Source organism: Gossypium hirsutum, chromosome D01, assembly GCF_007990345.1.
Source record: "Gossypium hirsutum isolate 1008001.06 chromosome D01, Gossypium_hirsutum_v2.1, whole genome shotgun sequence".
Lineage (NCBI taxonomy): Eukaryota > Viridiplantae > Streptophyta > Magnoliopsida > Malvales > Malvaceae > Gossypium > Gossypium hirsutum.
This window is the reverse complement of record NC_053437.1, coordinates 4201420-4228418: the sequence shown is the minus strand read 5'-3', so window position 1 is coordinate 4228418 and position 26999 is coordinate 4201420. Positions and strand designations below refer to the sequence as shown.

Below are 26999 nucleotides of genomic sequence, written 5' to 3'. Positions count from 1 at the left end.
AGCTTATTAACCAATATTAATTAATACTAGGGGAATTGGAAATAGATTAGTTATTAATACCAAAAACAACTTTCTTTTACAACCAAGGAAGTGTTAGCGATCGAACCCAAAAAAAGAACACAAAAACCAAGGCAGTGTTGGCTAACCTGTCCTCTTCATCCGTGATTTTGTACCATTATTAGTTCATCATTGTAGAGGCCTGCAACGGTGCTAAGTCGTCTTCTTGTTGGCTTTCAAGATGCTTTAAACACATATCAATAGCTTCTTTTATTTAATGTCTTTCATATGGAGAATCCTACATGGGTGTTAAACCAAAATAATGTTTGATAAAAAATTCTACACAACTGCTGGATCAAACCAAGTTCACGAAATTATCCATTTGAGTTCAACTTTAAATTCAACGGTGCTTTTAAATGCAGTTGTAAATTTTGAATTTTTTAAAAAAAATAATTTTTTGGAGAAGGGAAGCGGAAGCAGAAGGTAAATTTTGAGAATCAAATTGAGATTATTTGTAAATTTTGAGAATTAAATTTTTAAGTAATTACTAAATCGATATAATATGTAAAAGTTGAGTGCTAAATTTATTATTATACTATTTTTTAAACTGCCACGTTACCTTCTTCTTACAGATTCAATAACACTTAATAAAAATGGGCAAAAAAAATACAATCCCGATTAGTTGGGTGATCAAATTAAAAAAAATTGATAATTGAGTGATTAAAAAAAGAAAAGGAGCAATAGTTGGATAACCAAATTTAAAAAAAAATTATAATTGAGTGACCAAAAAAGATTGGGACAACAATTGAGTGGTTTGTGGTGTAGTTTACCTTAACAATATTAATAAAAAAGTCAAATTAATTTTTATCCTTCTATTATGTCCAAATTTTAAAAAATTAATCCTTATTCTTTTTAATGTGACATAATTTAATCCTCTATTTTTATAATATCATATATTAATTCAAATAGCTAACTATTTGAAGTAGATTTTTTCTTAAAACACACATCCAACTCATCATATGTGATAATTTTTTAAAAAAAGAAAATCACTTTAGCATTTAAATTTAAATATAAATAGTTAATCAGTGTTAATTGTTTTGACTAATAAAAGTAAAAAATAAATTATGTAAAATTAAAGTTCAAAAGACCCATGATTTAAGAGATTATGTTTATATATCTACCGACAATAAAATTTGATTCGATTAAAAAATAAAATTAATTAAATTCTTAATCTTAAAATTAATTAATTCTTTTTGAAACAATTTGAATAATAGTTTGAGTTAAATGATTTAGTTTGAATTCTTGAGTTATACCAATAATTCAAATTTAGAGCATGTTCTTTATTGCTTAAAAAAAAATTTCTGACTCAAAAAATACCTCTAATAAAGAGAAGCTAAAAATTTTAACTTTTCCTCTTCCAAAAGCACTTTTGGTGCTTAATTACTTTTTCACCCCCTCCAATAACATAGTACTTTCATTTTTTTTCTTGGTGTTTAATTACAAATGTGTTAAAATATTTATTAAAAATAAAAAATATATTTTTAAAAAATAATAATTACAAATATTTAATGGTTATATTTAAATATTTAAAATATAGTTTATGTATTCTAATTAAATTTTATAAATAATTAATATTTATTGCTTAAAAATATTTAAAATTTATATTTCACATATTAAAATATTAACAACAAGTTATAATAATTTTTTTATATTCTTACTAAAATATAATAATATTAAATAATTTAAATATTATTTAAATGTATATTTGTTACATGATAATAACATGTCTAAAATGGACATTTTATTTCTCAAAAGCACTTTTTGACAGCAATGCTAAACACTAGAGCTGCTCATGGGCCGGGCGGCCTGGCCCGGCCCGGCCCGACGGCTCGCCCGAAATATAGGAGGATTTTGGTAAAAATATAGGCCCGAAATATGGGCTTGGGCAAAAAAATGAGGCCCGATTAAAAAATGGGCCAGGCCTCGGGCACCACTTTTTTGGCCCGGGCCCGGCTCGGCCCGAATATAATAAATATATTTATTTATTTTTATTTTTTTAATTTTAAAACACTTTTTAAAAATTTTAAAATTTTAAAATATTTTTAAAATACTTTTTAAATTTTTTTTAAATTTTAAACTATTTTTAAAATACTTTTTTTTTAATTTTTTTAATTTTTAAAATAAATTTTTGGTATTTATTTAAAAAACAGGCCGGGCCGGGTCGGGTCGGGCTCGGGCTTATGAATTTTTTCCCGAGCCGGGCCTGGGCAAAATTTTAGGCCCATATTTCAGGCCGGACCAGGGCCTAGGACCCGGGCCAAAAATTTTTTCCGAGCCTGGCCCGGCCCAGCCCATGAGCACCTATACTAAACACTTTTCAAAAATATTTTTCCACGGCACTTTTCAAAAACACTTTTTAAAAGCATTGCCAAACTAACCCTTAGTGTTTTATACAAATTTAATAAAGTTAATTATCAACTGTGATCTGGTCAAGCTTTTTTTTTTCTTTTTCACAATGGTTAGAGGACTTGTAGATGATGGTTTTAAATGGTTGGATTAGTATCTAATAAATATAGCCATTTGATTTATAGTGTCAACAAAAAGTAATATATTTTTTTGTTAAATTTCTACTTTTCATCATTATATTTAAAAAAAAATTAAAAATAAAATTTTAAAAAATTCTTTTTGAAAAACCTACATATGCTTCACAAAAATTATCTTCACATTGATAAAGAAATATTTTCTAAGGGTGCACTCCAGTTTAACTATTTAAGTTTTGGAAAGATTACATAAAACAAGCAGTCTAAACATGAACCCACCATCAGATGCAAGGAATAGATAGAGTTTTGGACCCTCTCCATTAGCTTGAAAGCCTCTTGGTGCTGGGTATTTGTTGAGCATGGACTGCAATGCAACAGTCGACCATGATGCTGACCAACATAGCAGACCAGCTGTAACAGCCCGATTCTGGGCCTAGTCGGAATAGTGGTTTCGAGACCACAAATCTGACGAGGGAAAATATGGTTATTATTATATTTTTATGGTCTACAAATTTTACGGAAAATTTTCGTAAAAATTTCGTTCGAAAATTTCGACGTTTGAGCACTCAATTTAATCAAAAGGACTAAATTGTAAAAAGTGCAAAAGTTGAGTTCTACATCTTAGAGGTATCTAATTATTATGAAATTTTAAATTGGAGGTCTTTATGTGGTAATTAGACCATTAGTTACTTGATGGACAAAAATGGGCATAGAATTAGTGAAATAGATTTTTTTAAGTAAGGGCATTTTAGTCATTTGGAAATTAAATAGAATTAAATGGGAAAAAGATGGCAAAATATGCTCATCTTCTTCATGGTGAACGAAATCAGCAAGGGGGAAGCCATAGTTAGGGTTTTCAAGCTTCCAAGCTCCATAGTACGTGGTCCCAAGCCCCGTTTTTAATGTTATTTACGTTTTTGGAGTCCCGGTAGCTTAATTTAGCTTATTCTAGCAATAATTCGTGCTAGGGTTCATATTTGGAAAAATACCCATAGGTGAAATGTGTTTATTTTGCTGTTTTATGGTGGAATATGAAGCTAGAAATTATGTTAAACAACTTTTGCTAAGCGATTTTAAATGAAAACAGGTAAATAGACATAATCGGTAAAAATACCTAATGTTCAAAAGTGTGTGTTAGAGTGAGAATTTGATGTTGTCATAGAAGGGAAAAATGTTCAGCATGTCATAAAACATAAGAATAAGAGATGAAGTTTTATTTCCGAGCTTAGGGACGAAAATGTAAATATGCAAAAGTTTGGGGGCAAATTTGTAATTTTACAAAAAGTTGGGTGGAGGATTATTTTAATAAATGTGAACATTAAACGAGTTAAATTTGTTATTATAAATCAAGAAAGACGAGAAGAATACATCAAACGGGGAAAAGAGAAAGTAGTGGAGTAAATTGCAAAATTTCAATATTTTGCACCGAGGTAAGTAAACACGTAACTTAATGTATTATTTTGGTATTATTTGATATGTGTTGAGATTTATTTGGATATAAAATAAATGTTTGGCAAGATTCCAAAAATGTTGTTAAATTGAGAAAGGTGGTAAGGGGTTTGCAAAACACGGTTTTTGGTTGAACACTCGGAATAGGCCGAAGCATATTGCTTATAAAGGGGTTGCTGTGTGCTGATTCCCCTATTCATTGGTGGTTGCTAAGTGCTGATCCCACCGTATTTTAAATGTGAAAGGGGGTTGCTAAGTGCTGATTCTCCCGAGGGGTTGCTAAGTGCTGATTCCCCTACCTATTGGTGGTTGCTAAGTGCTGATCCCACCGTATTCTAAATGTGAAAGGGGGTTGCTAAGTGCTGATTCCCCCGAGGGGTTGCAAAGTGCTGATTCCCCGACTCATTTGGTGGTTGCTAAGTGCTGATTCCACCGCATCTGAAATGTGAAAGGGGTTGCTAAGTGCTGATTCCCCCAAGGGGTTGCTGTGTGCTGATTCCCCGATTCATTGGTGGTTGCTAAGTGCAGAATCCACCGATAACGGTTAACATTCCGAGTGTTCAACGAGTAAATTAAGAAGGTGAATATTCATATATGTGGTGGACAAGTTTATGGGAGGAATATTGGGTTTGATACTTAATCAACCCATGTATAAGATGGGAGGAAAATCAAAAATACAAAAAGAGACAATGTGAATGCAAAACTGTTTTGAATGGCAGCAGTTGGGAAACTTTGAAAAATCACCATAAATGGTGGAAAATGAATTAGAGGTTAAATAATATATGAAATTGAAGCTAAGTGAGTCTATTTTCATATGAAATAAATAGAGCAAGAAAAAGAGTTGTATTTTCAGAGATATTTGAATTTTATTGAGACAACGCTGGATTGATTTCGAAATCCCCTGTTCCAACTTTGGAAAATCACCAAAACTTATAAAAAAATAATTATGGCTTGAAATCTATATGCCTGGATTCCTTTTTGAGTATATTTTTAATATAAACAAACGAGAACATTTTTTGAAACTTGTACAGAGAGTTATGTGAATTTTTATAAGGGGAGGTCAGGACTATTGGGAAGTGAAACAGGGGAAGATTTAAAGAATAAAATGTACTAATTGGCCCAGCAAAAAATTCTGAAAATTTTATGATAGAAAGATATATGAGTCTAGTTTCAGGAAAAAATTACGGAATTCAATTTGGAGCCCTGTAGCTCTGGATAAAAATAAATTAGTGGTCACGATGCAGAAAACTAGCTTGCTGGAAATTGCACAAACAATGAAATTTATTTGTGACTAAATTTATACTATGGTGTAGTCATGTGAAAAATTTATTTATTTGTCATATGTTGACTTACTAAGCTATATGCTTACTCGTTTTTATTTTTCCCTTGATTATAGTGATTTCCATCAACTCGGAATTGGGACGGAGTCAGATAATCATCTACACTATCATCAACGTTTTGGGTATTTTGCTACTAGTATTCCGGAAATTATGGCATGTATAGACGACTTATGTAATGTGGCGTCACCATGTAAATATATGTTGTGGTTCAATTTAAAATGTAGTGTTTATTAATGGTTAAATTGTGTATGTTATTACAACTGAACTTGGTTGGAATATTGAAATTGTGTTTGAAAACTTGCAGGAGGTTTAAGCAAAAATAAGCAGAAATGCTGTCGAATTTTTTTTTAAAAAATTTAGTAATACCTCATACTCTGTTCCGATCAGGAATGCGGGTAAGGGGTGTTACACCAGCATTCGAGCAGGACCAGAAGTGTTTCTTTTGTTTAGTTCATTTTGTAATCTTTTTGTAAATGAAACAAGTTGATATGTAACTTGATTTCATAGTTAGTAGGATTTGGATTTGATAGATGTATAGCTGAATCAATTAGCTTTTGAATTTGTATTATTTTTGTATTGCAAGTTACTAAAACTGATGGGAGCAGTTACATGTGTTAGGTAATTGTCATACTACTTTTGTAACAACATATATTTCAAAGATTTAAGGAAAATACAATTATCATTATCGGTTACTTGCTGTTTTCTATCTTTTTTGGTTCTTTGTTTTTGAGCTTGCTGTCTCCTAAGCTTATGCTTAGTGGAATTTGTTTTGTTTTGTTTGTTGCTGCTGCCATTTTTATCCAACAAATGGTAATCAGAGCCTCTTATCTTTGAGGACCTTCTGTGTTTATGTTTTAGCTTTCAAAACAAAATCAGTTTTAGCAAGCATGAGTTTTGCTCCTCCTCCACCACCAGTTTTTGCTGGAGATAACTACCATATTTGGGTAGTCAAGATGAAGACATATCTTCAAGCACTTGACCTCTGGAGTGCAGTCGAGAGTGATGTCGAGCTAGCACCTTTAAGAGCAAATCCTACCATTGCTCAGATCAGGCAACATGGTGAGGAACGAGCCAAGAAACACAAAGCAATGGCCTGTTTGCATATTGGAGTGTCAGATGTTATCTTCACTCGCATCATGGCCTGTGATTCTCCTAAGCAGGCATGGGACAGGCTTAAAGAGGACTTCATGGGATCAGACAAGACCAGGCAGCAACAAGTCATCAACCTGAGAAGGGAGTTTGAAAACTTAAAAATGAAGGAGTCAGAAACTATCAAACAGTATTCTGACAGAATTATGGCAATAGTGAATAACAGAAGACTCCTAGGAGAGGACTTTAGTGATAGTAGAGTGGTTGAGAAGGTGATTACAACCCTTCCAGAGAGGTTTGAATCGAAAATCTCCTCACTGGAGGACTCGAGGGACCTTACAACTATTTCATTGTCTGAACTGGTTAATTCTCTCTATGCACTTGAGCAGAGGAGAGCTAGCAGACAGGAGGAGAACTCTGAAGGAGCTTTTCAAGCAAGAGCCAAGGAAAGTTCTAGCTCAAATCAGAGAGCTAAGAAACCTTGGTTTGAAAGAAAGGACAAGTAGAAAGAGAAGCAAACAAAGATACAGGTAGAAGGAGGTTTCCACCATGCATTTACTGCAAGAAGACCAATCACTTGGAAAAATTTTGCTGGACCAGACCAGATATACAGTGCAAAAGCTGTAAGCAGTATGGCCATCATGAGAAGATTTGTAGAAGTCATGAGAAGGAGCAAGCTAAACCAGTACAAGCCAAGATTGCTGAGGATACACAAGCTCAGGAGGAGCATGTGTTCACATCTTCATGCTTTGCAGTGAACAGCAAATGTAGTTGGCTTGTGGATAGTGGTTGCTCACACTACATGGCTGCAGATGAAAGCCTATTCAAGAACCTTGACAGGAGTTTTGTCTCAAAGATCAGGATAGGCAATGGCAACTTGATTGAAGCAAAGGGCAGAGGTGATGTGGTGATTCATACTGGTTCAGGTAACAAAGTCATTTCTGATGTGCTCTATGTGCCAGAAATAGACCAAAATTTGCTTAGTGTAGGCCAGTTAGTTAAGAAAGGCTTTTCACTAGTTTTCAAGAATGATTCTTGTGTTATAAGTGATGCTCAAGGTAGGGAGATTGTCTCAGCACCTATAGGAGATAAATGTTTCATGTTGGATGTAAATCAGCTTGAGAAAAGTGCTTACACAAGCTCAGTTGACTATACGGATCTTTGGCACAAGAGGTTTGGCCATGTTAGTCTCAAGTCACTCGATTTGCTGTACAAAATGAGCATGACAGAGGACATGGTGAAGGTTAATGCAAATGATGCAGTGTGTGAGGTGTGTCAACTTGGTAAACAGGCCAGGTTGCCCTTTTCAGCTAACCAGGCATGGAGGGCTCAAAACAGACGTGAGCTGGTGCACTCAAATGTCTGTGGACCAATGAAAGACACCTTCATTGAATGACAGTAAGTACTTTGTTTTGTTTATTGATGATTTGACCAGATTTTGTTGGGTGTACTTCATGAAACAGAAGTCAGAGGTGTTTGCCATGTTTGTAAAGTTCAAAGCTTGGGCAGAGAATCAAGCAGGCTGCAAGATTAAAGCCTTAAGGACAGACAATGGTACTGAATACTTGTCTGAAAGGTTCCAAAAGCTATGTGAGCCGGCTAGAATCCATCATCAACTAACCACAGTGTACACTCCTTAGCAAAATGGAGTGAGTGAGAGAAAGAACAGGACAGTGATGAACATGACCAGGTGTCTGCTGTTTCAAGGCAAGCTTCCAGGCATCTTTTGGGTTGAAGGTGTCAATACTTCAGTTTATTTGCTTAACAGGCTGCCAACACATGCTGTGAAGGACAAGACCCCTTTTGAAGCATGTTATGGTCTCAAACCTGTTGTTTCACATTTAAAATTGTTTGGATGCATATGTTATGTGCTTATACCAGCAGAAAGAAGGACCAAACTTGAGAAGAGGTCAATTGATGGCATATTTGTTGGCTACAGTGGCTACAAAAAGGGCTACAGGATATTTGATCCCTTGACCAAGAAGATTTTGGTAAGTAGGGATGTTAAGTTTGATGAAACAAGGTTTTGGGACTTTGATGGTCCAGATACAAGTCCATTTGAAGAAGTGGAAGGTGATAGCAACCTGGACTTGGCAGAAAGTGAGGTCAGTACTGCCAATGTTGATGATGCTCCTATGAGAGGGACTAGGTCCATTGCTGACATCTACCAGAGATGTAATGTGGCTATTGTTGAACCTTCAAACTATGAAGAAGCTGTAAGAAGCAAGAGCTGGAGGAAAGCTATGGAGGCTGAAATCGATATGATCCACAAGAATGATACTTGGGATCTAGTGGACAAACCTGAACAGAGTAAGGTCATTGGTGTCAAGTGGGTTTACAAAGAAAAATTCAATGCATATGGCTCTCTGAATAAGCACAAGGCAAGGCTTATGGTGAAAGGGTACAGCCAACAATTTGGCATTGATTTTGAGGAGACTTTTGCTCCAGTAGCAAGGTTGGACACTATGAAATTGCTGTTTGCCTTGGCTGCACAGAAACAATAGAAGGTTCACCAACTTGATGTCAAGTCAGCTTTCCTGAATAGCATCCTTAAAGAGGAAATTTATGTTGAACAGCCTGATCGATTTAAAGTCTAAGGAAAGGAGGACAAGGTTTATAGGCTAAAGAAAGCACTTTATGGTTTGAAACAGGCTCCTCGAGCCTGGTATGACAAAATCGATGAGTATCTGTCCAAACTCAGCTTTGAGAAAAGCTTGAGTGAACCAACTTTGTTTGTGAAGAAGTCAAATGATGAGACACTGCTGATTGTGTCAATTTATGTAGATGACTAGCTGGTTACTGGAAGCAAAATTGAACTGATTCAAGAGTTCAAGGAGAAAATGCAGATTATGTTTGAAATGACAGACTTAGGAATTATGAGCTATTTGCTTGGTATGGAAGTGTGTCAGATTGACCAAGGTATTTTCATTGGCCAACATGCTTTTGCATCAAAATTACTCACTAAATTTCACATGGAAAATTGCAAACCAGTGAGTACTCCTCTGGTTATAGGCCAGAAGTTGAGCAGCTATGGAGATGAAGAAAAGGTGGATGAAAGGGAGTACAGAAGCTTAATTGGATGTTTGTTGCATTTGACAGCAACTAGACCTGACCTTATGCATTCGGTCAGCTTGCTATCTCATTTCATGCATAGCTGTAACACATCACATTTAAAGGCAGCAAAGAGAATCCTCAGGTATTTGAAAGGAACCTTGAAGTTTGGAGTGATGTTTAAGTCAGGAGGCCAACTGAAACTATCTGGCTACTCAGACAGTGACTGGAGAGGTTCGATTGATGATATGAGGAGTACCTCAGGCTATCTTTTTTCACTTGGTTCAGGAGCTTTCTGTTGGAGTTCCAAGAAGCAACAGACAGTTGCTCAATCAACTGCAGAGGCAGAGTACATTGCAGCAACTGGAGCAGTAAGCCAGGCTATTTGGCTTAGAAAATTGTTGTGTGACCTGAATGAGGAATAATTCGAGCCTACTGAGATTATGATTGATAATCAATCAGCAATAGCTATCTCCAAGAATGTTGTTTTCCATGGGAAAACAAAACACTTTAAATTGAAATTTTATTTTGTTCGAGAGGCAGTGCAATCAAAGGATGTAAGTCTTGGATATTGTACTTCTCAAGACCAACTGACTGACATTTTGACGAAGCCTATTGGTACTATGAGGTTTGAACTTCTGAGGGAATCGATTGGTGTTTGTTGCCTACAGTCCAAGGAGGAGTGTTGAGCATGGACTGCAATACAACAGTCGACCATAATGCTGACCAACATAGCAGACCACCATTCGAGCAGGACCAGAAGTGTTTCTTTTGTTTAGTTCATTTTGTAATCTTTTTGTAAATGAAACAAGTTGATATGTAACTTGATTTCATAGTTAGTAGTTTTTGAATTTGATAGATGTATAGCTGAATCAATCAACTTTTGAATTTGTATTATTTTTGTATTGCAAGTTACTAAAACTGATGGGAGCAGTTACATGTGTTAGGTAACTGTCATACTACTTTTGTAACAACATATATTTCAAAGGTTTAATGAAAATACAATTATCATTATCGGTTACTTGTTGTTTTCTATCTTTTTTGGTTCTTTGTTTTTGAGCTTGCTGTCTTCTAAGCTTATGCTTAGTGAAATTTGTTTTGTTTTGTTTGTTGCTACTGCCATTTTTATCCAACAGTATTGGATATAACAACACCTTGAAATCAATGCCTAAATTATTATTGTCGATCCATGGAAATGGGTTGATTGCTATGTTGATGTGCGATGGGCATTTCTTTTCCTAGGTAATGAGGATATCGTATTCTGGTAAAGGTCCCAAATATGGAGGTTTCTTGGGTAGTCGCCAAGTGGCGCTAGTCTAAGGTAATGAATGTGAGCATTAGTGTCTAAATCTGCCAATAAACAGCTCAAACAATAAGGCGTGAACCGTGTCAATTGAGTAAACAAATTCAGTTATGAAATTTAGGGAGATTAATTCTAAGCTGGATGTCTCATATTTTTTTTAAATTTTATATGTGAATCTCACTAAATTTTTCGGAACTTATAAATTTTTAGCTTAAATGCAGGTTAGCTAAAAATTTAAAATTTGAAAGAGATCAAGTTAGACTTCCCTAAGAGCTAGGCGAAATGAGACAGTTGTGTATGCGTATAAAGGGACACCCATAAAGACTGTCTTACGATTAAGTATCATTTTATGTTAGAATTTTTGTCCAAAAATTTGTAATCGATCGACGAAGCTTTAAAGTTTTATTATTAGTTTAACACAGGTTTTTTAAGTATGTAATTAAAACATAGTTAAATTATTTAGGTTAAAATGGCATTCGATACCCAAAGCTGGCGAACAGATCAGGTAAAAGCTGTAACAGTTTCAGTTCAATTACACTTTCAATATAAATTACGTCACTTTCCTCTTGCCTTTGTTGAAAGCTTTTTCTCAAAAATTCCAACACTGGTGTTGAAGAAATATTAGATTTTTACCTCAAGGGTTAAACAAGCTCAACTATGTTGAGAAGATCAATATTTTGCAGTGTCAAAGTTTGGTTTCATTGACAGCAAGCGGTTTGCCAGCCCGAAAACTCAAGTCATTTTGTATTAGAGGCTGTTAGATTTTAGGAGACCTTCCCAACATGTAGAACCTCGCTGCTCTAAAGAAACTGTCCCTATCATACCGCTCACCTGACTTTCCATTTCCAAAATAGGGTCTTCCTACGACTTTAACATCACTTTCAATCATAGTGCCTAAACCTTGTCACGCATTGCTTCAATGAGGACTGCATACACTCACCTCTCTTAAAGATATCTTCATTGGCGGGGAAGAATGTCCACATGTGGTGACATTTCCACCAGAGGGATGTGTGCTACCTCCCACTCTCACTACCATAACCATAAGCGGATTTGGAAACCTGAGAAGCTTATCCACAACGGGGTTTCAAAATGTGAACTCTCTTCGAGAATTATGGATACTCGATTGCCCCAAACTCGAATCTCTTCTAGAAAAATAAGTGCTTATTTCGGTTTGGAAATTATATATTAGGAGGCGTCATATAACACTGATAGCGCAGTTCATAATGAATGGTGTGTTGAAAGGTCAACAAAGGTAGGAAGCAACTTGTTAAAAAGGTTGGGCAAGTTGCACCGGATGTTGAAAAGTTGAATGGGATAATTGCAATTTTGGTCCCTAATTTTTTAGGCCATTTGCAAGTTAGTCCCTGAACTTCAACTATAAATAGGCCTTTTCATTTTTCATTTCAACCATCCCAACCAATCTTTCTCTCTTAGTTTTCTCTCTTCTCCCATTTGAGAATTCTTAAGGAATTCTATTTGTTTGTAATATTTTGAAGATAGTAAAGTTATCATCTGGTGTTAGTGCCCAAGGACGTAGGTATAAATTACCGAACCTCGTTAAAACTCTTATGTTCTTTCTTGTCCTATTTTTCTTTCAATATTTGAGGGTATAATAGTAGTATTTAATTGTGCTATTAAATTACTATAGAAGGGATATTCTATCTAAGGAAAGACTTGGTATTTAAGAGATCCATGTGATCCACCTCTCTTCCCTGGGAATTGAACTTTGTGTGATTTTTTTAGTACAATAATTTACACGCTTCCGACCCTATTGGAACAACAAGTGGTATCAGAGCCGAAGGTTAATCGTAGTATGCTCTGTGGTTGCAGTTTGAACTGATCTTCTACATCAGAAAAGATTTCCTTAGGTATATTGAAAGATTATGGAGAAAACGGTCGGTGTAGGAGCTTTAACATCGTCCATGTGGACAAGACCGACAATTGCAAATGCAAGACTGGCTGTGGAGATCTTTGATGGCACGGGCCATTTTGGTATGTGGCAAAGTGAGGTTCTAGATGCCATTTTTCAGCAGGGTCTAGACATTGCCATTGATGAAGAGAAACCAGATGATGTACAGGAGAAAGATTAGAAGGCGATCAATCGGTTGGCATGTGGCACAATTCGATCATGCCTTTCTCGATAGCAGAGGTATGCTTTTTCAAAGGAGACTTCTGCAAATAAGTTGTGGGTGGCACTTGAAGAAAATTTTTTGAAGAAAAACAGTCAAAATAAGCTCCACTTGAAGAAAAGACTGTTTCGCTTCACATACGTCCCAAGTACCACAATGAATTATCACATCACCAAATTTAATCAGTTAGTCACTGATTTGCTGAATATGGATGAGACATTCAAAGATGAAGATTTGGCTTTGATGCTGTTGGGGTCACTTCCTGAGGAGTTTGAGTTCCTAGAAACTACTCTACTTCATAGCAGGAGTGATATATCTCTGAGCGAAGTCTGTGCGGCCTTATACAGTTATGAACAGAGAAAGAAGGACAAACAGAAAAACTCAATCAGAGATACAGAAGCTTTAGTAGTCCGAGGTCGTTCATACACTCGGAAGAAAACTCAAAAGGGGAAATCAAAGTCAAAGTCCAGACTCGGGAAAGATGAATGTGCTTTTTGTCATGAGAAAGGCCACTGGAAGAAAAATTGTCCAAAGCTGAAGAATAAGGGAAAAGCTGCTGTAGATGCTTGTGTTGCAAAGCATGATACTAGTGACTCTGAACTATCACTGGTTGCATCATCATCGTCGTTCCATTCAGATGAGTGGATATTGGATTCGGGTTGTACCTATCATATGTCCCCTAACCGGGAGTGGTTCTCTCTGATTTAGTAGAACTAAATGGAGGAGTTGTTTATATGGGCAATGACAATGCCTGTAAAACTGTTGGGATAGGTTCAATCCAATTAAAGAATCAAGATGGATCAACCAGAGTTCTGACTGATGTTTGGTACGTGCCCAGTTTGAAGAAAAATCTCATCTCATTGGGAGCCTTGGAATCTAATGGTTCAGTTGTTACTATGAGAGATGGGATTTTGAAAGTGACATCTGGCGCACTTGTGATATTGAAGGGCATCAGGAAAAATAACTTGTATTACTACCAAGGTAGTACAGTTATTGGAGCAGTCACTGCAGCTTCCGGCAACAAAGAATTGGACTCAATACAGTTGTGGCATATGAAGTTGGGACATGCCAAAAATTCTTGCAAATTCTGGCAAAGCAAGGATTGTTGAAAGGTACAAAGGCTTGCAAATTAAAATTTTGCGAGCATTGTGTTCTGGGAAAGCAAAAGAGAGTGAAATTCGGTACTGCTATCCATAATACAAAAGGTATTTTGGAATATGTTCACTCAGATGTGTGGGGGCCTTCCAAGACGCCTTTATTGGAAGGAAAACACTACTTTGTTACTTTTATTGATGACTTTTCCAGAAGAGTTTGGGTGTATACCATGAGAACTAAGGATGAAGTGCTTAGAGTTTTTCTTAAATGGAAAACTATTATCGAAAACCAGACTGGCAAGAAAATCAAGCGGCTTAGGACGGACAATGGAGGGGAATATAAAAGTGATCAGTTCTTCGATGTGTGCCAAGAGTATGGTATTGTTCGACACTTCACAGTTAGGGATACACTACAACAGAATGGATTGGCAGAGCGTATGAATCGAACATTGCTGGAGAAAGTTCGATGTATGTTGTCCAATGCTGGGTTGGGCAAGCAATTTTGGGCTGAGGCTGTGACATACGCTGGCCATCTTGTTAATCGTTTGCCATCATCTGCATTAGAAAGAAAAACTCCTATGGAGGTATGGTCTGGAAAACCGGCTACAGATTATGATCCTTACATGTGTTTGGAACCACTGCATATTACCATGTGAAGGAGTCAAAGTTAGATCCGAGGGCAAAGAAAGCTCTCTTTATGGGAATCACTTCTGGATTGAAGGGATTTCGTCTTTGGTGCTTAAGCACAAAGAAAATGATCTGTAGCAGAGATGTTACCTTTGATGAATCTGCCACATTGAAAAATGTAGCAGATAAAGATATTCAGACGAGCAATACTCCACAACAGGTGGAGTGTACTCCAAAACAGGTGGAGTTTGAGCAGATGGGGATTTGCCCAGTTAATAAGTCTAATTCTCCAGCCACAATGGAGGAATTAGAGGTTGAAGAGGTTCTGACCCAAGAACCACTAAGTACACCAGAACCAGTTGCAGTTGCAAGGCCACGGAGAGAAATTCGTAAACCTGCTCGATTTACTGATATGGTGGCCTACGCCCTTCCCGTTGTTGATGATATTCCTATCACTTATCAAGAAGTAATGCAAAGCTTAGAAAGTGATAAATGGAAAAGCGCCATGGATGAAGAAATACAGTCTCTCCGGAAGAACAATACTTGGGAATTGGCGCAATTACCGAAAGGTAAAAGGGCAATCGGATGCAAGTGGGTATTCGCAAAGAAAGATGGATCTCCTAGCAAGAAGGATATTCGCTACAAGGCAAGATTGGTAGCTAAAGGCTACGCTCAGAAGGAGGGAATTGACTACAATGATGTATTTTCCCCTGTTGTGAAGCATTCCTCCATTAGATTTTTGTTGGCCTTGGTAGCACAGTTGAATTTGGAGCTAGCTCAACTTGATGTTAAGACGGCTTTCTTGCATGGTGAGTTAGAAGAGGAGATCTATATGACTCAGCCCGAAGGATACACAGATGCTGGTGGTAGAAATTGGGTTTGTAAGCTGAACAAATCGCTATATGGATTGAAGCAATCCCCGAGGCAGTGGTACAAGCGATTTGATAGCTTTATGAGAAGGCAGAAGTACACAAGAAGCAAATATGACAATTGTGTATATTTGCAGAAGCTGCATGACGGATCTTTCATTTATCTACTCTTGTATGTTGATGATATGTTAATCGCTTCGAAGAGCCAAAAAGAGATAGATAAGCTGAAGGCTCAGTTGAATCAAGAGTTCGAGATGAAAGATCTAGGTGAGGCCAAGAAGATTCTCGGCATGGAGATAAGTAGAGATAGACCGAGAGGCAAGCTCTGTTTAAATCAGAAGCAATATCTGAAAAAGGTATTACAATGTTTTGGTGTAAATGAAAACACAAAACATGTAAGTACCCCACTTGCTTCTCATTTGAAACTTAGTGTTCAATTATCTCCGAAGACTGAAGATGAAAGAGAATATATGGCGAAAGTCCCATATGCTAATGCAGTTGGGAGTTTGATGTATGCGATGGTGTGTACGAGGCCTGACATTTCACAAGCTGTTGGAGTTGTGAGCAGGTATATGCATGATCCTGGAAAAGGACATTGGCAAGCTGTGAAATGGATTCTACGGTATCTTCGAAAAACCGTAGATGTTGGTTTAATTTTTGAATAGGATGAAGCACTTGGTCAGTTTGTAGTTGGATATGTTGATTCCGACTTTGCTGGTGATTTAGATAAACGTCGTTCAACTACGGGGTATCTGTTTACTCTTGCGAAAGCCCCAGTGAGTTGGAAGTCTACCTTACAGTCGACAGTAGCTGTGTCTACTACAGAGGCAGAATATATGGCAGTTACAGAAGCTGTTAAGGAGGCTATTTGGCTTAATGGATTGTTGAAAGACTTAGGAGTTGTTCAAAGTCACATAAGTTTATATTGTGACAGTCAGAGCGCTATTCATTTAGCGAAAAATCAAGTCTATCATTCAAGAACCAAGCATATCGACGTAAGATATCACTTTGTGCGGGAAGTCTTTGAAAAAGGAAAAATTCTACTTCAGAAGATTCCGACAGCAGATAATCCCGCAGATATGATAACCAAAGTGGTAACAACAATCAAGTTTAATCATTGTTTGAACTTGATTAACATCCTGAGAATTTGAGCACCTATAGGTGTATGGCGCTCGAGAGCGCATTTAGAGGCACTACAAAAGATAACTTTATCGAATTTGGGGAGTTAAAGGAAGTGTGTGAAGATGTAATTATCCTAATCAAATCTTCAAGGTGGAGATTGTTGAAAGGTCAACAAAGGTAGGAAGCAACTTGTTAAAAAGGTTGAGCAAGTTGCACCGAATGTTGAAAAGTTGAATGGGATAATTGCAATTTTGGTCCCTAATTTTTTAGGCCATTTGCAAGTTAGTCCCTGAACTTCAACTATAAATAGGCATTTTCATTTTTCATTTCAACCATCCCAACCAATCTTTCTCTCTTAGTTTTCTCTCTTCTCCCATTTGAGAATTCTTAAGGAATTCTATTTGTTTGTAATATTTTGGAGATAGTAAAGTTATCATCTGGTGTTAGTGCCCGAGGACGTAGGTATAATTTACCGAACCTCGTTAAAACTCTTGTGTTCTTTCTTGTCCTATTTTTCTTTCAATATTTGAGGGTATAATAGTAGTATTTAATTGTGCTATTAAATTACTATAGAAGGGATATTCTATCTAAGGAAAGACTTGGTATTTAAGAGATCCATGTGATCCACCTCTCTTCCGAAGGGAATTGAACTTTGTGTGATTTTTTTAGTACAATAATTTACACGCTTCCGACCCTATTGGAACAACATGGTGGAGCAAAGTGGTTGAAGATATCCCACATTCCTGATGTTATTGTTAATCATCAAAGCATCCCAAAGTCAACTTGGGTTCAGCACTGATTTCTCCCGTGCTCAAGGTATAATTCATTCCAAAGTTATGGCAATTTAAAAGCTTTTCTTTATGCTTTATTTGAATTTTTTTTCTCATAAAGAAACTAAAGTTAGTAGGAAGAATTGTGTTTTTGAATTTCCCAGTATTGAGGATTTATTGTGGAAGTTTAATGATCTCCTAATAATAAACATGTCTGATTACTTCTCTAAACTCTCTTTTGAATTCATGCCCTGCCTCTCCCTGCAAGTTGGGGATGTAAATAGAATGGGATCTAATTTAAGTTTTGCAAAGATTCTATTAAGCAAGCAATCTAACATCAACACATCACAATAGCAAAAAGCCCACCCAAATAAAACACCATTTCAAGAAGTGGTATATACCTGTGGGATGGTTCAATATATATATATACATGTGCAAGTTCGAGATCAAATGAGACAATTAAGCCACAGGAAACACAACCACATAGTAAAAGGTTATGCAAACTAGAAGCAGGATTATCAAGAACAAAGTTGAATTACAACATCAACAATCCTATCACATTGAAACCAAAATGAAGTTCATTTATTACAGATAAAACCACAAGAGAAGGATGCATCCGACGAAGTACCACATCAAAGATAGACCACCACAGAAGAATAAAGGTACAGTGATGAGTTGGGTTGATTTTTTTCTCCAAGATTTGATTGTCAAGCCAACTGCTTTGCTAGCTTTAGAATGGCATAAACAACCTGTATTTAATAAGACCCCACAAAGAATTTAAAAAAAAAAAAAGTGGAGAAGAAAGGGAAGCATTAGAGGCAAGGTTTTTGACATTGATCTAAGCAAACAAGAATACTACATTGGAAAACATATTTATATCAACTTAAAGCTTGCAGTTACAAAATAAAGAAGAAAAAGGGGCTGTTCGTTCTTTCAAATCATTAATGTCGTAATGAGAATCTCAAGGGTTCTAGAGCAAGCCTAATCATTGGGGTTAAACAAAGAAGCAAATGAGACCGTGCTTTATTAAAACCATTTTCAACCAAATTAGCCTACAGCTGGTAACAAAGCATGATGCTAATTGATCTAAATTTGTTTTAAACCTTAGCAATATTTTTGTTCTCTTTGGTTTCTATTTTGCCAGTCATAATCCTCTTCTTGTAGGTTTTCGCGTTTTCTTTTTGGAAGAATAAAAAATCTTCAATTTTTTTCTAGAAATTAAAGCAAGAAATGAAGACTCACTGTTTAGCTTGATCCGGAATTTGATTTGACCAGCAAAGGCTTCCAGCAGCGCTAAACACAGCACAACCAAGGTCGCTGAACCTCCTTAGCATTCGGATAGTCCCACTCTACTGATTCCCACCACTCCTATGGACATATGCGGATTCTTTCGAAAGGATGAGCAGAAGGAGCTGATTGGTGTGTATCTTGAAAAAGAGGAAGATACAGAGGCATCCTTTCCAGATTCGTACATTTCGATAGTTCAATATTCCGAAGAGAATTGCATACCATTTCCCTATTTGAACTGCATATGCTCTTCAGCTCTGGTAAGTTCTTCAATTCTAACTCCCTTAATTTGGGAAGGCTGAATTTCATGGGAGTGTTTATTCCGTTTCCCTTGTGATTCTCTTCCTCTGATGATATTATTTCCTCCATTTGTACGCAATTACAAACCACCAGATACTCCAGGTTTTGAAGGTCATGTGCTAGCTTAAATGGGAAGAGCTGCTTCATGTTTAGGCATTTTTTAATCACAAATGATTTAAGATGAGAAAAGATGCCTAGTAGAGGCCGTGACCTAGAAATAGAAAGAGGTGCTTCTAATTTAATAAGCACATGCAAATTAGTCAACCTTTCAAGCCACAAGTACTCAAGGTTCTAAAGTGGACTGCACAGCGAGTTCGACAAAGACGAGTCGAGAATGGATTCTATCCCTTTACAATCTTCAACTGAACAGAACCTTAACTGGCTTGCTTGTTGGAAGAATAAGGAGATATCGCTTAAGCTTCTCACATTGTGGGATTCAAAAATTCTCAGAAGCATAAGATCAGTTGGAAGAATCACTGGATCTCTTCCGATCTGGCATCCACTTAAAATTACTTCCTTCTTGGGTAGAAGAGAGCGAAAACTCCTCCGGTTTGGACCCACAGACAAGATATCAACATGGATATATTTTCTCAGCTTCATTAGGATTCGAACAGGATCCATGTCACCAATCACTTTCACTTGTCCATTTTCCTCTTTAATGGCCACAAATTCCACACCTTCAACTGTTAAAAATAAGCGAAAAGAACTAAAAGGTGTGCTCAAAATAAATAAAATGCAAATATACAAAGGACACAGATTCCACAGATATTCAATATTTAGCTGCATATAAAAGTATTTATAAATTATTCTTGAATATTGGCTTTAATCAATTATACATTTAGAAAGCATTTCTCATGTTTCAATTTCCTCAAAATATGATTATAAAATGTTGAAAACTGATTTTGATGCCACATACGCAGGTTTGATTAATGTTTGGACCAGATTAATAAAAAAGTTTGAAAGCTCAAGTGGCTAAATGTATTTTTTATTTTTTATTTTGCTACCACATAATTTGAATCAGTGGCTAAGCCGGGGGTTCGCAGGCGGTCAGCCGGAAAATTTTTTATTTTTAAATTAGTAATAGTAAAATTATATTTTAATTTCTCAAAATTATAAAATTTTGATATAGAATATTAAGACGATAAAATTATATTTTTACTATCAGACAAATATATAGTTTAATTCTGATTCTCAAAAAATTTTTCTATCCTTGTCCTTCATTTAAATATTGTATTTATAGTTAACTCGATATGTTTTGAATAAAATATTCAATAACAAAAAGGAATATGAATATCAACACTGACGAAATTAATATCGTAAAAGTAGATTAACATAATATAGATTTGATTCGATCGTACCTTTGAATGCTTTTATCATTTTCCTTAGTTTTGGGACTGTGATGTCTCCTGGACCATCATACTTCAGCTTTAATTTTCTGGTTCCCTCTTTGACTTTAAACTTGGCTTCAGGTGGTGCCATGACAAGCAAGTAAGAAGTAAGACTTTGACCTCGTATAGAGTCGGTGTAGTCATTAAAGTCTGTCAACTCATTAAATCTCCCTTCAAATTTCTCTAGCTTCCTTAAATCTGGCAGCTTCCGATCCATCCAGTTTTACAGTACATGATTTACTGTAAAATATCAAATATTGCAGACAGGAAAGCTGAGGGAGAATTGCCATTGGGAACTCCTTTAAGCTTTCAGTAGATAAATCAAGATATGTCAGATTTACTAACATTTCCAAACCTTTAGGCACCTCTTTAATAGCTGTATCACGGAGGTCTAGCTTTCGTAGAGCCTTAAGCTTTTCTAGTGAAGGCACATATCTCAAGTTGCAGCATCCACGAAGCACCAATGCATTGAGCGTTTCCAAGTTTGATACGGAATTAGGCAATTGCTTGATACCGGTATAAGAAAGGTCAAGAATGCTGAGACTATGCAGTTGCTGAAAGAATGATTCGGAAATCCTTTTCAAGGACACATTCATTTTCAGTAATAAGGTCGAAAGGTTTCCACAATTGGGTGACAAGCTTAGAGGAATTTCTGATACCTTATTCATCATGAATGAAGCCCTTTCAACATCTTTTTTCCATTCTGAATTGCTTGGTAATTCTTCCAATCCGGTGCCAGCTTTTACAATAAAATGAAGTTGTTTGATATACAATGCCATATCTCTCATTACATCATGCATCTTAACATCATCTCCGGCCTTTTCCAACAAACAGTTGTTTATCAACCTATTTAATATAGTATGACCCCTATCATGCAATTGTTGTCGACTCCCCATTTCAAGAAATCTCTCGTCTATCCAGTATTCTATTAATTCCATCCTTGGAATTCTATAGTCTTCTGGGTAAAGTGAGCAATAAAGGAAACAATTTTGGATATTCAAATCTTTCAAACGGTCGAAACTGAACTTTAATCGCCCGTATATTTCTTTATCTGTGCCCTTCACACTTGTTACATGGTTACGTAACTCTGTTAATGCATTCCTCCATTCAACAACATCATATATTCCTTTCATGCTACTAGCTATTACTTTTATGGCAAGGGGTAACCTATCACACTCTCTAACAATATCGCCCAAAATTTTTTCCAAAGATGGAACCTTTAGAACCTCATGTCCGGTATGAACCAAGAATAAATTCATGGACTCGTCAAAGGAAAGTAGAGGCACTTGGACTATCTCATGACAGCCTATAGATTTACAAAACTCTTTCAATCTACTAGTTAATACCAACTTACTCCGATTGCTGGATATTGGTTCAGGGATCCCTACCTTTTCGAGAACGAACCCTTCCCAAACATCATCTAAGATCAATACATATCTTATTTGTCGCAATTTGTTCCTTAACACAGCTGCACGCTTTTCTTCAGATTCCGGAAGATCTTTAATATTCATAGCATCTGCAATGTCTTGTTGTAACCTGGTGATGTTGAAGTCCTGTGAAACAGTGACCCAAATGATTTTCTCAAACAAGGGTTTAGATTTAGTCTCCTCCAACAGTTGATCGTGTATGTGCTTCATTATAGTGGTTTTCCCGATCCCGCCCATTCCACATACACCAACCATTCCAATTTCATCACTCATCAAATGCTTCCAAATGTCTTCAATCACCTCGGTTTCACCTTCCAAATGTTCCAACTGAAAAGGCACTCCAGCAGTAGATGGATCATCAATTACTAGAGCTCCAGTGAACCTGCCTTGGTCAATAATTTCCTTCACTTCTTCAACTGTTTGGGAAACTTGTTTCCCAAGGCGCCCACGTGAAAAACAAGACACATTTTGCTTTCTTTTATCAACCTCCTGTACTTTGCCATTGACGGTTTGCACCTCTAGAAGCCAGTTCTCTACTTCTTTCCTTAAAAGTCTTCCCCATCGAAGCTCCGCCTCTATTCTTAGCTCCACATCTCGCTTCATAGCATTTAGTTGCCGTTGTTTTGCCAGAAGATCATTCATCCTGTCTTCAAGTTTTCTGTGATGCTCTATGTATGTACATGTTGGATCTCCTAAGCACTTTAATGCTTCACAAATTGGTCCTACAAATTCCATAATTCACCAAATACTCTGCAAGGTAATAATAACAACTACATTTAGTTCTTTATAAAGGATAGATTTTTAGGGTATGATTATCTATCTATCTATAAATTATGTGTCAGCTCCAAAAAGTGTTAAGAAAAACTAAAATATTCTTCTAAAATTTTTAATTATTTTTATGAGCTCTTTTAAAATAATATTATAAAGCATTTAATTAACTTTTCCTTTTCATATCATTTTTATGAATTCTTTTATTTTTTTCCCCTCTTTTTACCCGAAAAATACTTATTATAATTAAATTATTTTCTTTTGTGCTTTTTATTTATTTAAAAATATTTTTCTTATAAAATTTAAATAATATACTTTCGATACAACGTGCAAAGTACTTTGGTTGAATTAAAAACATCTTGACTTTTTAAAATGTTTAGTTATTTTTATAAATTGTTTTAAAATAATATTAAAAAATATTTAATTACAATTTTCCCTTTTTGTATTACAGTATTTTTGTGAATTCTATTTGTGTTTTATTATTAAAAAATATTTTTCTTATTTTTATAAGAAAATATTTTTCTTATTATTACAATTTTTTTAAAAAAATTCTTTTCATTTTTTCATTATTAAATATTTTTTTCTTAATAAGTTTTGAATTAAACTAATTTTTTTTTGTGAAACTATTAAATTGTTTTGTTAGACCAACAATTACTGAATATTTTTACAATTTGATTAACAGAAATATGTTAAACCTAAATTAAATTAATATTTTAGTTGTAAAGTACAAGAATAGTCATCTAACTATTCATATTGTTCTATTTCAATCACCCAACTATTAAATTTTTTTGTTTTAATTATTTAATTTTTTGAAATTAAATATTTTAGTCATTTTAATTATTTAATTTTTTGAAATTAAATATTTTAGTTATTCTTCCGTGAGTTAGTCTAACGTGACTTTATTTTATTGGCCTAATAAAAAATTTAACCCTTCAATATTTACACATTCTACTAATTTGATCCTAAATTTTAAAAATTCAACAAAGTTAGTCCTCAATGTTTACAAAATTTGTCATTTTAGTCTAAATTTTAAAAATTATAAAAATATTTAAAAATTCTTAAAATTTTAAAAATTAAATATAAATTATAAAAAATTTAAAAATTTTAAAAGTAAAAAAATATTTTAAAGATTTTATATAAAAAATGACTTTCAAAAATACATTTTTTTATTCAATTGACAAAGTTGGAAATATAAAATGCCATATCCTTTACCTGTAATCTCTCTCCAATGCTTGAGCTAAAAATAGATTAAGACACAAGACCACTAAGGCTTGAAATTGATATTATTTTTGTAGCAAAAAGTATGGTTGTTAGTGTTGGTATTATCTCCGTGAAATGATAAAGACATTGTTAAATCAAACAAAAGTGACCATAAGTGTAGCTTACCCTTAATTTTATATATTATTAGTATGCATATATAAATTAAATCAAACTTTAATCTAATTTTTTTAAATACTTTTTATTTTTTGAAATTTAATATTTAATCATAAATTTTTAAGAAAGAGTTGTTATTTTACCTTTATTTAAATCATAACAATTATTAAAATAATCCATCTTTAATTATATTTTCATTATTACTTAAACTATTCAATTTAATCAATAAGTAATATCTTATCATTTTAAATTCTTTTATGATTTTATTCACATCAATTTTGTAGCATGTCCCTCTTGTACAAAATAATAATAATATAGATGTGCACGAGTTTGATATATATAAAAGTACGAGTTTAAAATATTTTTTTAAATAATAGAGTTTTTTTTTCATTTGAAAATACGGTCACATGCATTCTAAATATTTTCACACGAATATGGGTATGATAGGTATACTAGTAATAGATAAAGTCTCAATAAAAGTTAATAGATAAAATTATAATAATAATATTTTTTGTATAATAGAGTTTTTATTGGTTTGAACTATACAATTGAGTATATTAATTATTAATAATAAATATTATTCAACAAATGAAGACAGTTAGATTAATAAGTTTTAAGTATCTAAAAAATATTGAGTATTAAAGTAATAGGTTTTCGAAGGAAATTTTAAGTGATTGTCAAATGACAACGGGATAAGAAATGAAAGATCATTTAAATCGATAATGATGCAAAATTATAATCTTCATTCATTATGATCACACATTTATTTAGTTTAGTTTATATGTTATACTAAATTATTTTATTATAATATTTTAATTAATTTTGTAAAGAAAAAAAAAATATGTGATATATCCATCTTTCAAACAAACATAAGTACTTCTTTAATATTGTAAAAAGAATAATAAAAATATAAACATGGGACATGATGTCAAAGACTAATATATATAAAAAAACGAGTTTAGATTCGAACTAATCAATATAATTTTTATTGTTTGTTATATTATTAAATTTATTATTTTAAAATATTTTATTATTTATAAGATTAATCATATTTATAAAAAATTAATTTTACTAAAATGTTTGGTTAAAAAATTTTATTTGATAATAAAATTTATCATCTTATAAATTAAAAAAATTATAAAAAATTTGATTCTGCTAAAATTTAGAATAGTAAATAAAAAGTTAATATTTATATTAAATTAATTTATATTTTAATCATTGCGTTTCTATGGAAAATATATGTTGGTTCTAAATAGCAAATTTAAATAATTTATATAATAAGTATTTTATATTTCATATATAAAAATTTAATGAATAGTACATTGAATAATGAAGACTTCAATAATTATTTAAAAAATATTAGCACTATATTTGAATGATAAAATAATTGGTATATGTTAATTATGCTATTATTTTTAGTAATGTTACTTTGTATGAATTATATGAAGTAAAAGTTGAATATAATTAAAGTGATTTAATTATAATTTGAAAGTTATCATTATTATAATATTTGAATTATTAAATAAAATAAAATAATTTAATTATATTTAATAATTTAAAAATTACAGGAATTAAGACCGATTAGAAAAATATAATGGCTTAAATTAATCAAGTTAAAATATAAATACTAATCCACAACTTATGGAAACTAGAAGTTGTAATATTTGCTAGACAAAAGTCTAAGAGGCCGGAAAACAAATATGGGGGAAAGCAGAGGAGGTCTAATTATTATGGATCTTTTCTATAATCTACTCTACTTATTATATTATATGTAATATAATATACTTCCCCATGTTGACTTAGCTCTAAAATTTTCCTTTTTTTTTTCACTTTATTTCCTTATTTATTATATCAAAGATAATATCTTACTGTAAATTTTTTTGGGTATTACATTTTGTTATAAAAATATTTTATTTATATAAAAGAAATAAATATCTCTGAACCTACTCAAAATCTCAAAACTCCTTATTCTTTTTCTTTTTAATATTCATCACTTTCTCCAATATTTTTCGTATTCTCTTTTTCTCTCTAGAATTTTATATGATAAATATTAATTTTTCAAGATTTTCAAGTAGGTTTTCCTAATTTGATAATATATATATTTTTTGTTTTAAAATTTATTGATTAATATCAAGAAATTTATTATTATGACTTTATTTGGGATAGATTGGAATTTTGTGAAGATTAAATTTTTTTTATTAAGTGATTTTATATATGATCCCTATGATATATTACTTTTTTATTATAATTTTTACAATTTTTTTATTAGCATTGCATTTGAATGACAAAATAAAATTTATATGTTAATTATATTATTATTATTAGTAATGTTGTTCTGTATAAATTAAATGAAGTAAAATTATATTCTACATTAAATATAATATAAATGCTTTAATTATCATTTAAAATTTTTTATTATTATAAGTTTGATTTTTAAAATAAGATAATATAATTTAATTATCTTCAATAATTTAAATAACGAATATACTAATTATTATAATTAAAAATACATTATTTACCTGCGACAAAGAGATTAGTAACTACTATCTACTGTGGATATCTTGATTACGATAAAAAAATTATATTATTAAAAAACTAATTAAAAAATAAATCTGAAATATCACTGAAAAACTGTGAGTGTAACTTTTCTTTAATGGAAGACAATGAACGTAATTGACTTTCATTATTTATATATTATTGTTGTTTCTTACATAATCTAATGATAAATTAAAATTTTAATTATTAAAAATTTAACTACTGAATTTTTACCCTTAAATTTTATAAGTTTTAAATTTATATTAAAAATTATTTGATAAATTAGTAAATATAAGTATCGAATATAATTATATTGTTTTAACAAAAGTAAATATTGATTTTAAAAGATTATTTGTTTTATTAATTTTAATTTTATTAATATAATATTTTATATTATTGTAGATAGTTTTGGATAAAAGATACATAGGGTAATTTGAATATTTCATTTTAAAAAATAATTTATTTTAATATTTTAATAAAATAAAAGTAATTTAATATTTTCTACATTTAATGATAAGTAGCTATCTATCATCTTATAAT

General features: G+C 33.2%; 4 protein-coding genes across 4 annotated transcripts in view; 1 reads left to right on the top strand and 3 right to left on the bottom strand.

Annotated features, from left to right (window-relative positions):
* The window catches only part of LOC107928037 (putative disease resistance protein At4g10780), a 70128-nt gene that overhangs the window by 27576 nt on the left and 15553 nt on the right, over nucleotides 1–26999 (bottom strand). The window lies entirely within an intron of this gene.
* Nucleotides 9256–9891, top strand: LOC107928077 (secreted RxLR effector protein 161-like). Its single transcript, XM_016859229.1, has one exon. The coding sequence runs from the start codon at nucleotides 9256–9258 to the stop codon at nucleotides 9889–9891; it is 636 nt and encodes a 211-aa protein (XP_016714718.1).
* On the bottom strand, nucleotides 17824–20526 carry LOC121213767 (uncharacterized). The gene is made up of 3 exons (XM_041086821.1): nucleotides 20326–20526; nucleotides 18623–19650; nucleotides 17824–18129 (listed from the first exon to the last, which is right to left on the bottom strand). Exons 1-2 carry the CDS (start codon nucleotides 20444–20446, stop codon nucleotides 19259–19261), a joined length of 513 nt encoding a protein of 170 aa, XP_040942755.1. The 5' UTR covers nucleotides 20447–20526; the 3' UTR covers nucleotides 17824–18129; nucleotides 18623–19258.
* On the bottom strand, nucleotides 20529–22517 carry LOC107928078 (probable disease resistance protein At4g27220). The gene has a single exon (XM_016859230.1). The coding sequence runs from the start codon at nucleotides 22515–22517 to the stop codon at nucleotides 20529–20531; it is 1989 nt and encodes a 662-aa protein (XP_016714719.1).

What these genes read in the sequence shown, in the direction of transcription:
- LOC121213767 (XM_041086821.1), bottom strand. Translation starts at nt 20,446, where the DNA reads ATGGCACCACCTGAAGCCAAGTTTAAAGTCAAAGAGGGAACCAGAAAA. An exon ending in AATGATAAAAGCATTCAAAG is followed by an intron (nt 19,651 to 20,325) that starts GTACGATCGAAT and finishes TATTTTTAACAG; the next exon opens with TTGAAGGTGTGGAATTTGTG.
- LOC107928077 (XM_016859229.1), top strand. Translation starts at nt 9,256, where the DNA reads ATGCAGATTATGTTTGAAATGACAGACTTAGGAATTATGAGCTATTTG.
- LOC107928078 (XM_016859230.1), bottom strand. Translation starts at nt 22,517, where the DNA reads ATGGAATTTGTAGGACCAATTTGTGAAGCATTAAAGTGCTTAGGAGAT.